This window comes from Saccostrea echinata, unplaced genomic scaffold (genome assembly GCF_033153115.1).
Source record: "Saccostrea echinata isolate AGI-Se365-2 ecotype Australia unplaced genomic scaffold, CSIRO_AGI_Sech_v1 ptg000056l, whole genome shotgun sequence".
Taxonomy (NCBI): domain Eukaryota; kingdom Metazoa; phylum Mollusca; class Bivalvia; order Ostreida; family Ostreidae; genus Saccostrea; species Saccostrea echinata.
Window position 1 is genome coordinate 2918404 of NW_026889805.1, and position 22081 is coordinate 2940484.

General features: G+C 33.3%; 2 protein-coding genes across 2 annotated transcripts; one reads left to right on the forward strand and one right to left on the reverse strand.

Annotated features, from left to right (window-relative positions):
* Positions 1-87: 87 nt before the first annotated feature.
* Positions 88-11101, forward strand: LOC133173182 (A-kinase anchor protein 7-like). The gene is made up of 6 exons (XM_061308132.1): positions 88-368; positions 1445-1563; positions 8041-8177; positions 9074-9231; positions 9324-9437; positions 10231-11101. Exons 1-6 carry the CDS (start codon positions 101-103, stop codon positions 10404-10406), a joined length of 972 nt encoding a protein of 323 aa, XP_061164116.1. The 5' UTR covers positions 88-100; the 3' UTR covers positions 10407-11101.
* On the reverse strand, positions 1992-4087 carry LOC133173805 (putative tyramine receptor 2). The gene is made up of 2 exons (XM_061308850.1): positions 4020-4087; positions 1992-3524 (listed from the first exon to the last, which is right to left on the reverse strand). Exon 2 carries the CDS (start codon positions 3509-3511, stop codon positions 2042-2044), a length of 1470 nt encoding a protein of 489 aa, XP_061164834.1. The 5' UTR covers positions 3512-3524; positions 4020-4087; the 3' UTR covers positions 1992-2041.
* Positions 11102-22081: the final 10980 nt, after the last annotated feature.

Here is a 22081-nt window from a genome sequence, read left to right on the forward strand (position 1 = left end):
TTGAGAAATTAAGGACCATTTAATAACACAATTGATCATAGATGTTCTGGTACGAGTTATCAAAACGTAAAAATATGTCAGCTGGAAATTGTAAACAAACATGATGAAAATGGGAAATATACTTTTCCCATTCTTCATTGCTTTTTCGCCTGTGTTATCTCCTTTTTGCAATGTAGTGAAGAAAAATCAAACTCAATATTCGCTAAGCAAATGTCACGTCATGTTGAACCTACAAAAGAGGAAATTTTGTGATAAGAAACCCCGAATTTTGAGCCAACAGCTGACAAATCGTGTTACAAAATATGCTTCACTGCATTCACACGATAAAGAAGATATAGAAAAGAATAATTCTGAGCATGCAGAAAAAAGTATGATAATTAAAAATTGGCTCTTTTTTAATGATCAGGGTCAATTTACAATATTTTTCTATGAAATATCGTATGGTAATAAATGAGTTCTTGAATCTTTTTAGCTCGGTGAGTTTATTTCAGTTTTTTCATAATTACCATCTTTGTATCCAAAGTTTCATTTTCATTGGCGTTTTGTTTAAATGTTCTTTCTAAATGTTTCAGTATGTCAATTTTCCAATAGAAACATCATCATGATCCTTTATCAATATTGGCATCATTTCAGTACATGTATTTTAAAATTTATAGGTCAACTGCAGCAGTAGCTGCAGAACTGTAGCATTATGGTTTTATATTTTAGTCTTTGTTCAAAGACTAAAATATAAAACCATAACGCTAATGTTACAGTAGGCAAAGACAAAAATCTTTTAAAAATTTTGAAATTGAACATTTTAAGGTTCAAATGTGTTTAATACAAAAACAATGTAGAGCTGTACCCCGAAGAATTTTGCTACATCCCCTGCTCTGTTAATGCATGAATTATCACGTGCTCTATTGTACATGTATGTATATAACTCCATAAACCCCCACAAATTAGGCTGCTGTTTATGATATTTTCAATTTAAACTATCAGTTTTAAATATTTTCTTTGCCAAAAATGACGGAACATCCTGCATTGTCTGTAAAATGTGTAAAATACATACCATCCTGTGTGAGCACTAAAGGATGTTTAACTGTCTTGACCTTCAGTAAATGTGAATACTCAGTTCAGTGTATGTATTAATTTAAAACTTAAAAAAAGGAAACAGTCCAGACGTTTAAAACTGATTTTGTTATAAATAACAATTATAGTGAAAACTGCCAGATCTAAGAGTTCCTTAATGTTCTATCATCACTAAATGTAAAATTTTATTTAAACACATACTAGTACAGGTACCTGTAGATATTTTTCTTCTTTCATGCTGTTTTGTGAAGATTTTATTGATTGTAGTAGATCCATGTACTTACTCATTTAATTTTTGGAGACCTTAACTATCTTTTTTCTTCATATGAGATGAAATCCTTCATCTACTGAGTTTTTTCTTACATGTCTATAGAGAGAAAAAGAGAGAAGAAAACAGAAACAAATCAAGAGGAGCAGAGAGAGAAAAAGAGAAAGAAAGAAAAGAAGCCAGCTCCAAATTACTTCCTAGCAGTTCAGGTCACAGAGGAAGAGGTTTGTAATGTTCAGTAAAGTGTGTTTGTGTCTCATGTGTAAGTTGATTGGAAAGGGGAGGGGGGGAGGGGGGTGAGAGCAGTGTATGGTGTTAACACTATACAGATATAATTGTGACAGTATTAATCTTAAGCTTATATTTGCTGTAGTATCTTTCTCTATGACATAAAGTGCTATAATATTGTGCCAAGTCACAAAGAAGTACTGTTATATATATCATTTTCTAAGTTTATTTCTGAGAAGTTTTTTTTTTTTAGTTTTTTCCTATAAAATGTATACTCCTTGACACCCTATTGTGTCCCCATCTATCCCAGGGGGACAATGTTGGGAATAAACTTAAACCTACACAGTAGGGAAATACTTGTATGTTTCATGTCTACTGTTGTCCTGATGTTTCTTATTAAATTTTCAAAGATTTTTTTATAAGATTCTTTATTGGTTTACTGTTACATAATAAAATACAATGTACACATTTGATCTAGTCATGGTTTTTACGATACATATAAAATAGTGATTTTATCACTAAATAACATTCTTGCCTAAAATGATTGTTCACAAAGCTATATATTATAGAATTTGTAGACATGCTAAGCATGTAAGATCTAATAAACAATTGGTAGAGATTTTTCTGTACCAAGTTCATTGTTAAATACAGTCCTGGGGATGTATATCTAAGTATAACAATCACACAGTAGGGGAGAAACGTCAATATGTACACTGCCGTCACCACGCCCAGCATCAGTAACGTCTTCCTCGTTCTGGACCGCGGCCCGAATCTCAAGCTTTCATTTGAAAACGATTCGAACCTCAGATTCCTCCTGGAAGATTGACTAGACAATGAACTCTTTATTGAAGAAAACCTTAAAGGTTTCTCTGGAGATCCTGTGCTAAAGCGGAAGGATTGCTGTGATTTTACTGGCGACGTTCGTTTTGGTGAAAATCGTCCGCTATATCTGCTGGATCGGCCATTGTTACTACTGCAGCTGTTGCTAAAGAATTCAGTTGAGCTGGAGTTACTTTTTGTGTGCGGACCTGTAGCAGTATTAACGAATACATCGTCCTCGAGAATTTCATCTATGTCTGTCAATGCACACTTTGCCTTTTGTCTACAGCTGGGGCAGTTAAAATTGTTCTTTGAATTACAAGAACACGAGTCTATCGAACACCTCTTGAATGAAAATGACGAAGCGAATCTGCCGCTTCTTCGTAGACCGGATGGGCCGATTCGCCTTTTGTAGATCGTGCATCCAATCAAACTGTAGATGATGATCAAAATGCTGTCTACGACAAAGATAGACACAATAAGGTAAATTCCATGCCAGAAAGGTTTGATGGCCATTTTGTTTGAAGCATATTCATCGTCAATGAGACAAGTTTTGGAGGGAGTATCGTGATGAACCATTGTGGATGTTCCGAACAGAATTAATGCTGGCCAAGTGGTTAACATAGCAATCAACAATGAACATGCAAGGTATATCTTGCAGCGTTTTATTCCAAATGGAGCTTTTTTAAACGTGTACCTTATACCAAACAGTCGGTCAAAGGCAATACCCAGGAGGGTCAGCGTGGAGAAACAGTTTAGGAAATATGTCATCCATCGAGAGATCTTACAGAGAATTGGGAAATCAAAATATAAAGGATTCAACAGTAATGCAATCTCAAACGGCATAGTGGCCAAGCAGTTAATTAAATCAGTTAAGGCCAAAGTCAGAATAAACAGCGTAGAAACTTTGCGTTTCTTCCTCCATTTCTTGTAATACACACAACAGGCGAGGGCATTCCCGGTGACCCCAATTGGAAGGAGGCACGAGACATAAATAAGGGACGGCAAGAGCTCCGACTGCAATATATCGACAGAGTCCTCCGGCATACTTAGTGAATCATTGTTCAGGATACCGATCCTTGAAACTGCTCTTGTCCACATCGACGAATTAACAGTAATGTTCATTGTAATGTGTAATCTGAAATTAAGACACAAGAGACAAATGTGAACATGGTCATTTAAAGACACATTTTAAAATTCAATTTAACATTGACTCAAGCATCTTGAATTAAAAAGTCAACCTAATCATGCTAATGTAGGATTGACGTCACTTAGCGAGCATATGGAGTTATATGCACGGTTTATGACTCTGAACATCAGTAAATCAAACTAAATTCGTATTTAAAAAAATTGTTACTGCTAATACATATCGCACTAAAAATGGTTGCATATAATTTGTCTTAATCCCAAATTTCTTTGATTTTTTCCTTATAAAAAACATATACATTAAAAAAATAAGAATTTTCATTAGGATGTTGTGATCCCTCTCTGTCAATATTATGATTCAAGCATTTTACATACAGAGCATTTAAGTATAATAATTCTATCTCTGAACTTCGTAAGTTTTCTCATCAAGGAATATACAAACATATTTAAAACATTGGACTAAATTAATTAACAAAACAAATCTAACCTTTTGCCAGATCTCGGAGAGTATGCAGACGACAGGACAGTGCATCAGGCTTTATATAATGTCAGCTTCACATGTCCATAAGTAGGTCGTAGTTAAAGACGACCAGAAGTCGTAGAGATTAACTCAGCGCAGTCACTTCCGCTCTTTACTGAGCATCGTTTTAAAATTTATGCTTATTTTGATATCTAAAATGTGTCACACGCATTTAATTAAATGCAATTTGAAAATTTCGATTTCGAAAGTTTTTCCATTTTCGAAAGTTTTTTATAATCTTAATTCATACAGTGTTTGTTTTTGGGCTGGAAAATTGAGTAAACAGGTGGCACTGCCTCCATAGAAACAATTTTGCAGAATTTTAAATACGTCCTTGGGACCTTTAAACACTGACGTAAATGGGATAACATTTTCAAATGAAGTCAACAATAAGACCTTGATATTTTCAGAAATACCCCCTTTGGTTTATCCGCTATAAATAGGTCAAAATTACGGACCGGACAAAGTCGTGTAAAAAATAGCGTTATCACCAACTGATATAAGTTTTAATAATAGTGTGTTATCACAGTAGCAAGCACGATTCTTGTCGCATCTAAAAGACAATAAAAACTATTGTTATACCCTCTTAAATATTTATATATTTATTACCAATAAAAAGTCCAACAAACTAAATGTTTTTTGCATCGGTCTAACAATTTCGATGTTGACCGGTCTATTAGTCCAAAATAAGAATTCTTAGACCGCAACGTCACGGTTACGTCACAGGTAATTAGTAGTTGTTCAATATCGGCGACACGGAAATAGCCCAAGTTTACAGCTGCAAGAATATATTGTATGCTATTTGAATGATGGCGTCATAGTTTTCTCCGACAGCCGAAATTTATGTTTTGTGATAAATAATTTCTGTGATATATAATAATTTTGTAATTATTTTTTTTTCATTCTTTGTTATTGTTTCATTTTTATTGTTAAAGCAAAATGTTGCTTATAATGTTATTGCTTATATATTGACTAAATCTGTTCAGAAGTCTTCAAATTTCAAATTAGTGTTTTAATAAATTGTATTATGTCGATATCTTAAGCGAAGAGTATAAGTTAACAAAACAGTTATAGACTGGGATTCGGGCAACCTGTTGCAATTTGTTGGACCTGAAAGTGAAAATGTTGCCCTTGCCTATGGCCTTGGGCAACTTTTTCACCTTCAGGTCCAAACAAATCATACGTTGCTCTCGTACCCCGTCACTAACTATATAATGATTTCTGAATTAAAAGTGGTAGTTATGGGTCATTGTCCTGATTTGACGATGTATTGGAGCGTAATTTGTATCTGGACAAATTCTTATGTTATTTAGATGTTATTGGGGATGGGAGGAGGTTTAAGAAGAGATAACGCATTTCTGGATTTTCCCTTTACAACATCAGAAAAATGTAATAGAATGAGGAAAAAAGTTGACTCTATCAACATGATCGATAAAAGTTTTTGAAACATCTTGAATTTATTGTAAATTACTCCCTGTGAAGAAATTTGAACTACAATATTCCGTCAGTGTCAGGAAACGAACAAAAATTATAAATCCAACCTGTAACACTGTCTAAAAGACACCACAGGAGCTCATTTATAAATTTTAAAAGGACGGATTTCCCTCAAAGATATTTATCTCAGATTCAGATTACATTTACAGTTTATTTAATTTCCTTTCTTTCTATCTTTTCTTCCTTTTGTTTTGTAAAGTGTTAAAACAGGTCAAGGTTGGTGTAACGGGTACCGTGTGCAGAAGGGCACAGAAGTGTTGTAAAGTCGGAGTCGATTTCCGGTAGGATGCATAAATGCTAATAATACTGGGATTAAAGAGATCTCCTTGCATGATTGTGTACACATGGTCAAGTACACGCTTTGGTGATGTTGAATAAAGAATAGACCGACAGTTTGATAATAAATAGGTTATGACTTGCGTCACCAGGACTGCATGGTTGTAAGAAATTCAAGTTCTTATCACAATCATGCGCAAAGTGAATATCTTTCGTGGAGCTTGCAGTGCAGTTTTCCCCATAAGAGAGTGTTTGTTGGCCAAAATCGTTTTGTTGTTATGTGCTTTGTGAGTTATTTACTTCGATTTTATAAAACTTAAGAGAGCACTCTCAAATTCATGTCGCTGTCAAGCATTATAAAGTGTTCACTCTCTCATATATAATGTACATTTCTAATATAATAAATAGTAGGGGAAATTGGGGTAAATGGGACATTTTTCATAAAAATTCCAAACTTCTCAAAAATAAGATGTGATTTTTCATATTTCATATAAACAATATTGTATATTTGTGTTAGAAAACCGTTGTGCAAGTTTTGTTTCATAGGATAAAATTAAACAAAATTTATATCTCGTTCAAATGGACTTAATTACCCCTATATGCTGGGGTTACTTGGACAACTCTTCAACAACATTGCGCGATTGCTATTTTTGATAATCAGACTGAAGTAGACTTTATAATTTACTTTCTTAACAATCAAACAGACAAATATCATTTTCAAAGATGATAAAAGCTCAGTTCTGAAATATTGCTACAGTATTGCAAAATAAGTAGTCACATTCTGTTCTGCTACGCAACTTCCACAATTCATAAGATTTCGTTACAAAAGCTGAATACAAATCTCTATTTCATTCTACACAGAATATTTATCAGATAAAATTATTAATTTGTAATACTCCATTGAACAAACATTCAGTTCATTTACAATTAAACATTTTTTCGCTCATCACATTTGAATGTATCAATCCCTTTTCCAAAACAACCAGTTCAAGACTCATGAAACCATAAATTACAAAACAACCCTTATCAGAGCATTTCACCCAGTTTTCGTCGTCAGATTCGTCGTCATAGTAATATCCATGACAATAGTTGCAGAAGTCTTCTCCATACTCCTTGCCTACGTTTCCCTTGGTTTTTCTTTTTCCCGACTTCTTTGAGTTCCTTCTCTTTTTGTTTTTCATCTTCTTTATGTCTCGCAATTACTTATGGTTTTTCCTTCTCGATTCTCTTTTGTTCCTTTTCGTTTTCTTTGTGTTCAATTTCCTTTATCACATCAACTGCTATAAGACATCGTGCTGATGCGATTCTTCGAGATTTTTTTATTTGTAGATGACTTTCTCTTCTTTTCGAACGAAGGGACCTTTAGAAGACTAGTTCTAAAGGACCGCCCGATGCACATGGAACTGTACGAACAACAGAACTAGACGTCAGGCCTGCATCAACATCAATTTCAACATCAGTAGACTCTTGCTCAGATGTTCTATTTTTTCTTTCTTTAATTCCACTACCATCAACATTGTAAATTAGAGAATCTCTGTCAAATACTTCAACCTATATTTATTGTATTTTCTAGCAATTGGAAGTAGGACGTCACGACATGCTTGTTTAACATAATTCCTCGTGCTGCTGAGAGTCCGTCAGGCTTTCTAATGGCAAGGTATGCATGAGGATGCATGAACTCCTCATACCAATAATATCCTGCTTTTGCTTTGATTTTACTGAAAGGATGGTTAATAATTTTCAAAGTTACTCCCATGACGTGTGCAGTTGTACAAATGTCTTCAATTGTCAATCCCAATCCACAGGTAGCCATATCTAAAATGTGACCCATCAGCTGATTTTCCTGGTCTGCAGAAAACAGGGTTGGTTTGTTAGCGTGGTCGTCAACTTGCCTCTTTCCGTTCACTCTTCTCTCTAACGTCGACTTCGGGAGTTTCTTTCATGATTTTTGGAAAAAAAAGTGTTTATCTCTCCTTAAACATTTAAAAAGTTTAGGGCTCCCCATTTTCTTAATTGGAATCCTGGATTCATATGGAACGGATAATATTCATGTTGTGATGATGTTTCATCATTATATGCTGATACTTTGACATTAAATGTTGATACTTTGACATTAAATGTTGATACTTTGACATTATGTGCTGATATTTGAAAAGAATTGTTATTTTTCTTGATAATTAAGAATAATGTATTCATATTATTTATCTGTATTCTTTAGATAAAACAGAACGTCCGAGAGATACAGAAGGTCATTTTAGAAAAAGAAAAGAACCTTTCTCACGCGATGGTGAAGACAGAGAGTCTCCATCTCACACTGGGGGTATACCACCTAGAGGATCAGGACAGGGTCGCGCAGTAAGATAAATACTCTCTACTAATAGATGTTTAAGGTATTCAATGTATAACGACCATATTTTGTACCTAAGGCCATCATTAAAAATATCTTTGTTTCCCCTAACCCGACCCTTAAATTTGAAGTTGGGTAGGTAGGTAGGTAAATAATTTTTTTGTCTGACAGCAGCTTTGAAAATACATTCTGAATTTCTGATAAGAACGGGTTTTCATGAAATTGTACTTTATAAAAGTTGATAAACTTTAAAAAAAAAAATATTTGAATAATCTTCTTGAAAAAAAACTTTTCAGTCGGCGGGATTTAATTGGGTCGGTCGCGTTATGGGAAACAAAGGTATTTTTTATTTTGGCCTAATAAATGTATGGTCCGAAATGATTAATCATGGCAACATTTTGAAGGTGTTATGAAATAAACATACCCCACCAAAGGAATTTACAAAATTTTAACTACTGTCCAATTAATTGCACCTTAAATTTTACATTGACGTCTATGGGCAGCGCATGTTTTATTAAGATATTGTAAAAAGTAATGTGAATTTTATACATATCTCTTGGTGAAAATATGCATAGACCCTCTCTTTATTAAAATATGAAATAAAATGAATCATTTACCAAAGATATTTTGACAAAATTAAAATTTTCTTCTTTTCATCAAGGGAAGATAACTCTTCAAAAACTTTTCAGGTTCAAAATGATCAGCTTCTTATTTGTTATCAGTCCTGTGAATTTGGCTCATTTCACTTTCATCGTTATCTAGCAATGTATTTTTAACTAGTTTAAAACAATTCAAAGTTGTTCAAAATCCCTTCTTTATACATTGAATACCTTAATACTCCAGAAAAAGTAAAGTGACCAAATAAAATGAATCTCTCTCTCTCAACTAAGAATTTTATTCACAGGGCAGTAGAAGCTTTGGACAGATTTCACAGTAAACTGAAGATTTCCAATTTTACGCCACCAAGTTTAAATGTTTCTGATGTGGGACACTTTAAGCACAAAGTTTTGTTTGCATCAGTGACAGAAGACAAAGGACTAGAAGACCTCAACACTCTCGTTAGTGAGTACACATTGAAAAAATCAGGGTTAAAGAATTCTCTTATACGTAGACCAACTGTTTCTCCCAAAAACTTGAAATGTTTCGTCTTGTAGAAGATGTAAGGAAATCTCTTGAGACAGATGGATTTTCTACCGCAGATAACCGATACACGCCTCACATTACAATCAGCAAGATGTCCAAGAACATGCCCAAACTTAGAAAATTAGGTGTGTATATTTCATTGTATAATTGTGAAAATTATCAGGTAACTTGTCCTTTAAAGAGCCATAGTGCATTGATAGGCATTTTAGCCTACTATAGATGTGCTTTTTTATCTACATTATTTAACTCATATTTTGTTATTTAAGGTTCATAAACCCTCTGCTCACTCATAGAAAATGTTCCTTTAACTCTTATGATTTTCCAAAAGAAATGTATTTTTTAAGTAAAATACAAACAATTATAGCATGCCTTGTAGTGCAAAATTGGACAGAAAAGACATTTCAACATGACATAATAAACATTTATGTCATTAAGAGTTATCTCTCTTATCAGAGTATTGATGTACCTTAACCAATATGTTGTTATTTTCTCAGTTTATACATGTGTAAACTCATATTATACTCTATAATGTTATTTAAAACATGATTGTGATGTAAACCTTTTGTTTATGTTGTCAATTCTATACCTTATTGTTTAGGGAAACTCCTCAAACAATTCATTAAGTTTCCTGTATGTGCTCATTCTTTTTGAAAAAAAAACTGTCCATTCTTGTTAAGAATGAAGAGCCATAGTGGCTCAGGTGAGCATTGTGGTCTCTGCGGCTCTTGTTTGACTTTCTTCAAATTGAATTGAGAAGGTATGTATTTGATAGAAAAGGGTGATTTCCTTTTAAATTCTTGAGTTGGCTGATTGCAAGACAACTATGGCTATTTATCAAACATTGATTATTATTATGATTTATTATAAATAAATTTTGATCAAACTGGAAGTAAATGGATATGGAATTATTTTGATCAGGTATAAAGAGAATTGAGCCAACGCATTATGAAGAGAAGAAGACCGTCTACTTTGGAAGACAGACAATTGAAAGTATCCAGCTTTGTTCTATGGACGAACCAAAGTCAGAATCTGGGTACTATCACGTAGAACATGAAATCAAATTCCAGCTGTCTAATGACACGGAAGATAACTGATATACTTATATCTCTTTTAAGAGAGTACGGATGGTTTGCAGTGGCTTTGCTTCAAGCAGTTTACAAACTGGCATTTGAGAATGGAATTGCTTCTTTAATCTTTTAAGTATGTCGACACCCAAATACAGAAAATTGTTTCAAGGGAAGTTCAGATCCATGTGTTCCTTTCGAATTGCTCTTCTGTGATTATGGATGTTTTCCAGTCACTCTGTTTTCAGCAGTCTTAAATTGCCAAGTACGTGTGAAATTGCTTCCAAAGATCTGTAGGTCGACAAAAATTGCTGAAAGTGTTTAACGGATTTGTTTAAATCCAAGTGTTCTTTTGACAAATCAGCGAATTTACGATCAACACAGTTAAATCCTTTTAATTATGAAATTGATTAAGGGGTTCTTCAACGGATGGTTAGAGAATGTAACACTCCGGAGATTAGGTATTAGAAATAGCGCCAGATATTCGAACATCGTATGTAGTGACAAAGTATTTTCTATGCACATCCCCCAAAGGACCTAACCCCCCCCCCCAAAAAAAAAAACCCTATGACATTGGTAATAACTTAAAGACATGTTTTAATTTCTAGACATCTCCGCCGTCTCTTTTGACTAGAACGTAGCATTAAAAAAAGGAAAGTAACTGTGACAGTGATTCTAATTAATACTTTATGTAATTCATAATAAATCTGAGGTGCATTTGATAACCTTATTAATCTCGATATTTGTAACTGAATAAGACAAAACTCAAAAAATAAAAAGACAACATTTACTTGTTAAATCTGTATGTTCCTTTCAAGATCAAACAGGTCATTTGATTTTATTTACATTTGCAAATATTTTTCTTAGATAAACCTGTTGAAGAGAAAATCAGAGGTCATGGCGTGACCGAATCACGCAGCGAGATGATATCTTGTCTACATATTTCTGTCCCGGTGACATTGGTTTCGGAACTTCTAACCGTTAAAGCGATGAAAAAGATAAAATTATTGAAACATATATGTTTTTTTCGTTCAACAAATAGGTCATTGAGCGTCACAACATAGCAATACGGCGGGCTGTTCGTGTAATAAATGCACTTCTTTTCAGAAAATTCGTCTCAAAAGTAATAAACAACAATGTCAGGAATAGACATTAACTTTCAGATTCACTTGCCCTTCGGGCAAGTGATCTCAAATTTTGACTTGACTTGTCCGAATGCTAAACTTGGTTGCCCAAAACTAGGAAAGAACTTGAGAAGAAAATTATTAATTAATGTAAATAATTATGATAAGAAAAAAAATGTGACCAAATACACTACTGTCAATTTGGCAAGTTGAGCTACCTGAAAAAAATGTCGATGCATGGTGCATTTGTACAGAAATGTATACCGCTGTACTTGAAAATTTAACTTGTTAACTCACACTGGCATGCAACAATAACCCTCCGTTTCCTTTTAATAAAATTCTTATTTTTAAAAATTATTTTCGGTAGGATCCTTTTGTGATTCGTGATTTTCAGAGATAACTGTGAAGCAATGCTTAAGGAAGATGCTACGAAACATGCACTTTATCTTGATCAGGATACATCATGTTACACTGTACTTATATTCTGTGCTTGAATAAATAATCTAATTTCCTATAAGAAGTTAACAAAATTTTGTCAGAGGTAGAGCGTATTTACTATGAAAGAAAATAACGAACCCGATTTTTAAATGAGCGGTATAATCCAGAAACGCTACCAAGGAATTTCGAATGCAAAAACATTGTCAGTCAGGTGCGTGGCGGAAATCAAGTGTTCAATTTATTGTTTTATTTATAAATTAATGTAAACTAAATAAATATGTACATTTGTATGAGAAACATTCATTTGCCCGATCGGACAGGTACGTCGACAATTTCACTTGCCCGAACTGAGAATTTACTTGTCCCGGGCAATCGGACAACTGTTAATGTAGATCCCTGAATGTTAAAAAGTTCACTGGGAAATGAACTTGGTTGGTACGTGATCAAATCTTCTGAGAAGCCCTTCTGGCTTCACGGGATTTGATCACGTGACCAACCAAGTTCATTTCCCACAGAACTTTTTAACATTGTTGTTTATTTCTTAAGCATATCATGTTTTAAGAAAAGAAAATCAACACGCAACACAACATTCATGCTGTGGCTATCAGCCATGATAGCTCAGTAGTTGACCTGCATGGGTCCCGGGTTCGACTCCCGGTCCAACCATACATTTTCTGTTTTTTGGTGCGTTGACCATACCTGGACTTGCAGGTGAAATTCCTGACAGGGGCTTAAGTATTTGAGTTGTGTCTTCCAGGGCGAAGACAATTTAAGGAGGGATGAATGTTATGGTTTGGGTGGTGTATATCGGTCTGGGAAACTCAATGGTAAGAGCACCTGACTCGTCACGCATTCTCAATTTATAGTGCCAAATCGGCCTGTGGAAAAGTCAAAATATTTTGTGAATTTGAAACATGAAAGTATGTAGTTATTAAGACCGCAGAACATTAACTGGCAAAATTGGAAATATGCAGCTTACGTCATTTCCATCTGTTTCAGTCAAAATGTTTAATGATATAGACAATAAAATGGGCGGGTACAATTCGACACGGACGTCCAAGAAAACATTGGATTGAAATGCTAGTTTGAAATTCATTTTCAATCCACCTGAGCTGTTTTCAAACCTGTGTGAATGTATGATCCAAAAGACAAATAATTTCAATTCACAAATACACGTTGTTTGAAATTCATCTTTATATGATTTTTTTAGCTTATAATTCTAAGGACACGTAAAAGTAATAGAAGGCAGAGATTATTTTTTCGGGGGACGGCCATTTGATTCTAGAAGGGGGAGGGATGTTGTCAAAAATCATGCCTTCACATGACAAAATATATTTATTTCTAGGATGACAAGGGGTTACTTTTTTTTTTTTTAGTTTTGCTTTCTCTGAAAAATAGACAAACAAACACAAGTTACAGGGAGGGGTTTCCAAACTAAAAGAAAACTTTCTTATTTAATTCCAAGATCCCCCCCCCCCGACACACACATACATATACCAAACAGAAATCAAATATTTGTCCCTTTATATTTCTTTAAAAACACTTGACAGAAAATTCTGATTTATTTAAGGAATAACTGTCTTATTTTTTGGATTCATGATGTGATCAATCGAGTGGCTTGCGTGATAAAATTATCACGCAAGCCAATCGATTGATCATCGTCATGAATCCAAAAAATCTGACAGTTATTCCTTATATTTACATGCTCCTGATTCTGCAAATTCCCGTGCTAATAGCCCCGCTTCTGTCTCTATTTGTCCCGCCCCGCACGTGATTTTTTTTTAACCGCGCCTATCGATGAACCAGTAGATTTATGTAAAAATAAAGTATTTTTACAATTTGTAATTTTATCTCGGACAAAGACATTGGAAATGTAAATATATAAATTTCAAACTATTCCGAAGTTGAAATTATTTGTCTTCTGGGTCAATCAGTAGCACCGTGTGTTCTAGAGTAGCTGAGGTGGATTGAAAATGAATATAAAACTAGAAATGAAAGAAATTTTAAAAATATTACATAATTAAGACAACCCACACCAAATTTTGTTAACTATAAACATTTATGAAACAGCTTAAGTACATTTGTAAAAGGGATGCAGAGTCCTTAATTCGGTTATTAGTAAAAACAAAAAGACATAATTTTTATTTCAAGGAAATTATTTTCTTTTTATTTTAACAACAGTTTCAAATCTGATTATAAGTTAAGATTACCTAATTGCGAAGTGTTTGTTTAATGTCACGTAAATATCCCACATATATAGATAACAAACAAAAATAAATGTCTCTTCGGGGAAAAAAAATATAATATTTCAAATTCATGAATTTTGTAAATTTACCTTTCTGTACTCTTGACAAAGGATCGAATTGCAAAGTCAAGGTTTGATATATCTAAGAGAAAACATTGAATTTATGACACCCCCCCCTTTCTACTATTTAATTTGTTGATTATTTCAAATGCTTAATTGCTTGTGAAAGCTTTATCGAAAGATTCAAAAACAAAACAAAAAATACCCCCCCCCCTCCCAAATACTAGTTTGTTGATAATTACAATTGCATGTTACAAGTATTTTTATGGAGCAATATACCTTCTACATATAAAGTAAATTGAATTTTTTAATACCACCTATGCCTATGCAACAAATGTAATGGGAAAAAGTAGGTTCATAATTTAATATTTCGTGAATTTGAAACATGAAATTGCAAAACAAAACAAAAAATACCCCTCCTCCCAAATACTAGTTTGTTGATAATTACAATTGCATGTTACAAGTATTTTTATGGAGCAATATACCTTCTACATATAAAGTAAATTGAATTTTTTAATACCACCTATGCCTATGCAACAAATGTAATGGGAAAAAGTAGGTTCATAATTTAATATTTCTTACAAACAATAAAAATGGGAATGAATTCAATTTTGACCCGTTTTCTTGGCACCCAACATCCACGGCCGTCTTTTTGTTTTTACTTGACGTGGTAACCCCCCACGGTGTCTTCTACCTATTCCCACTTTTTAAAAATCTCAGTTCCACCTATTCCCACTTGCAAATAACAATAGATGTTTAGATACTAGTTAATTTGTTTTTATAATAATTAGACCAATTACATCCAATCTAAGATTTACCTGTATTTTGTACATTTTAAGACAGAAAATAAATAGATTTATGATAAAATGATTTATTTCAATTAAATATATTTTAGAAAATAAAAATCGTGTTTAAAAAACACTTTAATATCTTGAATTTTGAACATAAAAAAAGATATATGAAAAAAAATGCATTTAAAAATGGATTATCAGGAAAAATATGATTTAATTCGCTTAAAAACCTCCAATATTTCTTTAAAATTATTAGTAAAAAGTCTAATTTATATAAAAAGCCAATTTACCTGTCCTCTATTCCAACAGGTTTTTAATAATCACTGTTTATACGGTAATTACATGTTTATACAGTTAATTATTTGTTTACACAAAAATTCCACCTATTCCCACATAAAATCTTACCTTTTCCTACCTGATTTTCAAAAAGTGGGAATAAGTAGAATAACCCCCCCCCCACCCTACCCCACCCCCTCTAAATACAGTGCCAATTCTCTGGAACTATATTTCCTACGAATAATGATATGGAGATGTAACGTAATACTGACCTGTCGGGAGCTTGTCTCTTCCCTCTGTGTTCTTCAACGCTTAATCGATTCAACCCTATTCAAGAAGCATTTTTAATTTAATTATTGAATTTAGATTATAATATATATTATCATTACAAATAATATCATTATAAAGTTATAAATAATTATATTATAATTGATATATGATTACAATTCATAGGCGTTGAATGACACCATCATATTATTTTACCAATTCTTTCTGGGAGATATGCAATTTCATTAAAGGTGCTTGGACACAGATTTGAAGTTAATATTTACTCAAATTTTCTTCATAATTTCATGACTTATATGTTGCTATAGCATTTCATACGAAAATTTGATAAAAATCTTATTTTATCTGGATGTTATTGAAACTTTGAATTTCTGGACGCGTTTGATAGACACATCCTTGCACTTTCACAAATTTTAACTTTATCCTTATTACTTTAGAAAAGTAGCAATTTTGTTGTTTATTAATGAAAAATATTAAAACTGTAAAGCAGAAATTTCAGAGTAGAAATGTAGAAAGCAAAATCCTCTCACCAGTATTGTCAGTCCGTGCTCAGTGGTGTGTGCAGAGTTTAACAATTGAACACACCCGGTGAAACGTAAACATTAACAACAACAGTTTACAAAAACAGTTTACGTTTCACGGGTGTATTCAATTTGTTAAACTCTGTACACAACTACATAACATTGAGCACGGACTGACAATACTTAAGTGAGGTGGGTTTTGCTTTCGCACATTTTTACTCTGAATTTTCTGGATTATAGATGTAATATTATTCATTAATACACAACAAAATTGCTACTTTTCTTAAGTATTAAGGATAAAGTTAAAAATTGTGAAAGTGTAAGGATGTGTTAACAAACGCCTCCCGAAATTCGTAGTTTCAATAAATTCCAGATTAAATAAGTTTTTAATTTTATTTTCGTGTGAAATGCTATAGCAACATATAAGTTGTGATATTATACAGAAAATTTGAGAAAATATAAACTTTAAATCTGTGTCTATGCACCTTTAACAAACACTTTGTCTAATAACGATTCAAATTAAATTGTCCTTTTTTAATGTAAAATTTAATGGGCATGATGAAATTTAAAACTTTGCCCTCTTATATTATACATTTAAATGTTTAGTATGGTAAACAATTTAAGTGTATAGCCATTTTTCAGTTGACGATACACTTTCAGTTCAAACAAGCAAGAGAATGCAAACTTCAAGAACAGTTTTTTTTTTTTTTTTTTTTTTTTTTTTTTTTTTTTTTTTTACAGATTTACGTTACGAATGATAACGTTTAAGTTTTGCACTGAAAACAGTACAAAGTTAACCAATTGCTCTAAAGGAAACATTCAATTATTAAACCATAATTCTACCTGTGAATAATATTATGTCAATTCAATTTTTAAATCAAACGGATGAAAAAGATATTCAGTAAAAAAAATTTCACCTTTGCACTTCCATTTGCATCTCTGCACTTTTGTTCCAAAAAATACCATTGTAAGAAACAGTGTATTTCTCAGTTTTTTTCAGTTTTTAAATAATAAAGCTTCACCTGCAAATCTGTTCAAACAGCTTAAAGGGTTTTTATCACGTATCTAAATTTCTTAAAAATGAAACACTATTATATTCTTGAAACATATAATTATCGTTTAATTGTGAAATAATGTTGAAAACGGCCGTAATTAGACGATAAACGCCCGTAATATAGGGTCCTTGAAGTAAAAATCTCCACTAATTAGATAGGGGTCACGTGGTACTGAAACGTCATAGGTGTCAATGGTCAATAGAACTCGTAAAGCTTATCGTAAGAAAAAATATATTGAATAGATTTTTAAATAGAATACACAATATGACCGGTAGAAATTTTGACATCAATTATATTCCTTTGGTTTTGGGCGATCAATCTTTTATGTATGAACGTCTAGCAGAGAGAAATAACCAGAAAATATGCCGACAATTGGAGAGAGGTCACCGAAGACGAAGCCATTGACAACTCGGGACTTCGACTAAATAGAACGAATTACTAAAGTTTAACTTCGTAAACATTTATAAATATGGGAATTTTAAATTCTTCTTCCTTATTATTTTAATTAATTACATAAATCCTGTGTGTCTTCTATCTGTTCCAGCAGTGAATATCATGTACTACAAATGACACATCTTCAGTGGCGCCGTTGTCGCATAATTTACGTTCCGGATACTTCGCGTTCCGGCCGGAACCTTAAAATCATAATATTGGTTCCGGATTTTACTGTAAGTTTGGTTCCGGCCATGGCTGCAATCTTCGAATCGCGGTATTTCTCAATTATTATCTGCCAGAATTCATTCTACACTGAATCATAGAAGTAGTTTTTTCCTTGAGGATTAAGCATGGTGCAGCGGCATGCCATTCTCACGTGGCGCAATGTTCCTTTTATAAGGCGTCATGCCTTTTTGTACAGCCATTTTTAAAAATAAATGAATTAAATAGTCCAAGTAAAGATCGTGAAATACGCTTTCTGGTACATATACACCGAATAAAATTTGGTCGCAAGAAAGGCTTTGTTTATCTAATGCATACAAATTAAGTCCCTTTGTTTATTTAGTGCATGTCAGGTGTGAATTTCTCGCTTGAATGCACGCAGACCCGGTATTTACAGGGTCAAGAGGACAGAAGATAAACTAGACTGAGATTACAAAAGCCTAGAAAGAAGCATAATGTCAAAGATAAATGTGATCAGTAAATTTTAATTTTATAATCTGATAATGTAAAGAATTAAATACAAAATGGTATATGTATTTACAGAGATGCATTCTCTGTTTAAATGATATTACAAGTGTTGCAAATTCCACTATGTCGAGCCTCGAATACATGGCTTCCATTCCTCATAGATATTATCACTTGGCATGAAAATATGATTTATATTCCATTAGAAATAAACAAACATAAAAAATATAATTCACTGATGAAGATAGTTATATAGTTTTGTGATAAATTAACAATGGCTATTTCAGGAATATGTGGTTTATTCTGCAATGAAACAAACATGAAAACATAACGATATGGTTTATTCCCTTAGAATGAACAAACACAAGTAATTAATGAAAATTATGTTGTTCTTGTTTTTTAAAGACCGTAGGAAGAAAAAAAAAACAAGGTTGAAATATGAAAAGTAAAGACCAGCAATGTTGATTGTGAAAATAGCAGTGAGGTAAACTGAATTAGCTCAAATATTTTAGTAAAATCAAGGTTTTAGCAAATTTTAAATGATTTTTTTTTTATGTTTTAAAGGCCTTGAAATGGACTTTTCTGTAACTTCGATGCATATCCTACCCACCCACCCCTTAAGATATTTGGGAAATAACTTTTATTCCTTGGTGTTTTTTATACATAAAACACAATAAAAAAAAAATGACAATTTTTATGACACTTTAAAACTTAATCGTTTTATACATACCATTATGTTTAATGAATATCAAAATTTGTGGAGAAAAAAAATTCAAAATACATATATACATGTAGGCAAAAGGCAAGCGGCAATAATGTAACACCCCTCCATTTTTTTTAAATCTCAGCCCCCTCCCCCAAATTTGAAAAAAAGGAGGTTATAACAGCTCCAAAAATAAAAAAGAAAATTGTTGCATGGTTAATTATCTGAGCCCCCCCCCCCCTTCCAAAAAAAGGGAGGAGTCTAAATTATAGCATCTGCAAAAATGTAAAATTGTAAATTAATTTTTTTTTTAATTAAAAATAATTATCATTCCAGGTTACAATTTCTGAGACTAATATCAAACATTTTTGTTTCCTGTTCATTGTATTCCACCTTATAAAAAGATAATAGTAAAATAAATTCAGACTTTTTTGTAACTAAGTTGTTTCTGTTTCACTTTATTACGAAGATAAAATAGTCCGGAACCATAATTATTGTCAGAATTAACGTTCCGGGTTACAATTGCGGAGAGTATTTTCAAACATATTTGTTACATGTACTAGGTTGTTTCTTTTCCATTTTATAACGAAGATGAAGTAGCCCGGAACTAAAATTATGGTCATAATTAACGTTCCGGGTTACAATTGCTGAGAGTATTTTCAAATACATGTATCTTTGTTACTAGGTTGTTTCTTTTCCACTTTATTACAAAGATAAAGTAGCCCGGAACCAAACTTATGGTCATAATTAACTTTCTGGGTTGGAAGTGCTGAGAGTATTTTCAAATATCTTTGTTACTAGGTTGTTTCTTTTCCACTTTATTACGAAGATAAAGTAGCCCGGAACTAAAATTATGGTCATAATTAACGTTCCGGGAGTAGTATAAGAAGCCTGGTCCGCTGGGTGCTTTGGGTCCGGATAGCCTCGCTGGCTGGGTCTTTTGGGTCCGGGTCATTTAGATCCCGCAGGGGCGAAAGATCCGCCCCCCCCGATCCTGGATAGGCGGGTCAATTGAGTGCACTTTTTTGCCCCCCCCCCCGATCCTGGATAGGGGGGTCAACTGAGTGCACCCCCAAGATCCTGGATAGGGGGGTCAAGCTAGTACATCTGGTGGATATAGGGGGGTCAAACTAGTGCTTTGAATCTAGTATTAAACAAGACGTTTGATCTACGTTTGTGCGTCTTCAGTATACACAGGCAATACATACAAAAAACTTGGCAGCGATTCAAGTATACCCATTGTGACCTCATGTGTCATTCATACAGCCAGCCAGCTTCTCTCTCTCTATTTTCTGAAAACCGAAAAAACAATAACACAGAAAAGTTTTAAGATGATTTATTCAAATTAAAAAATGTACATAATTACTTTTTCTACTGGAGTTTCAGTGGCTGCTTCTTATTCTCATTGTTATGATTTTCCCTCACAGTGGTTGGAATCAGGTTTTTGTCCTGTTGTTTAATCTTGTTTTCCTGGACTTTTTTTATTTTCTACTTCTTTAATGTCACTCTGTTTAGGCTTTTTCTTAACTTCTGTGTCTTCTTTTTTCTTGTAAGGGCCTCTCACTTGGATGCTACTCATTTTCGCCTCCATCCTATCCATTTTCTCACTTAGATTACAAATCTCATTAGTCACCACCTCTCTAAACGGGTCATACAGGGTGTTAATAATTCCATCCAAGGTGGTGGTTAACACATGGATACTGTTAATAATTCCATCCAAGGTGGTTAGAATACCAAAGTCCTCTTTGTTCATGGCCTCTTGCATCTGATAGAGCCCAATAGGATCCCTTGTGTCCTGTATAGCATAACCAAGTTCTCCTACCTTCTGTGGTGGAACAGGATTCGACATTGCTTCTGTCATCTTAACCTCTGTCTAGTTTGAAGTGCTGAGTCTGACTAAAACACTGATCCTATACTCTCAACTCTGGTTTATATACCTTTTCTAGCCTTGTATGATGACATCATTCTTGGCAGCGATTCACAGTCTAGACAAACAACAAGCTCAATTTTAATGGATTTATTCAGGTAAATCTACAATCTCTTGGAATTAATTCTCTCTTCAGTTTCTCTTCTCAGGTTTCAAAGTCCTATATTCTTCATAATGATCACCTTGCATGTAAAGTGTTCTTTCCAATTCTGGTGTGCTGTGAGACATATCAAAATAGGTTAGGCCATGAATGTTTTTATACATGTATCTCTCATGGGTCCAGTGTTTCATTTGAATCCTCTCACATGATGAAGTTTTCCCGTTTCTGGATGCATTTCTTTTTGTAAGATCTGGTATTAATAATCACTTCTAATGATTTGATCTATATCCCATGGTGGCACCCAGTTAAATCAAATATCCAATTAGTGGCTCTTCTAAATCGGTCCTTTTTAAATTTGGCAATATAATAATTGCCTGGATCTTCTTTATGTTTGTTCTCATAATGAACTTTAATGTCTTCCAAGAGTTGAGTTCTGGGTTCCATGATTAATCCTTCTGTCTTCTCCAGACTCATGTTTGAAAATGAAATTTTCCCCCTCACCTTTTTATATAACAAGCCCACAATCTATTAAAAAAATTACTCAGATTATAGGCTGAAGGTTTTAACCTTAAAGCTGGTGTAAGATGATCTAATTGCATGGAATTAGAAATTGTTGGTGTTTCTGCTGCCAAGGATCTTCTTATGAGTGCATGGGGACTGCGGTGAACTTTCTTATGTTTTATGTGTTAAAAGAACTTAAGAGCATGACATTTTTTTTTTCATAAAAGGTACCCTTTAGTAACATTTCTATGATTTTTTTTTTTTGGTTCTTTTTCATCAATTATCTAGTAATTTATCCCTGTATTATGTCTCCTTACATCACTTAATTTGTATGCTCCTAAGATCTAAGATCTGTCAATATATTGTTTTCATCCTGTCTCTTTGGTTATTTGAACTAGTACCTTGGCCAAATCTTTTGAAGTAAACAACAAGGAGACTTCAGACCTGACACAAAGGATGACCAGAGTGTGCATCATTATCTTGACCAAAGGTCATTTAACAAGGTCAAAGTCACAGCAAATAGACCTATGAACTTTTTGTCAGAACACATAATTTTG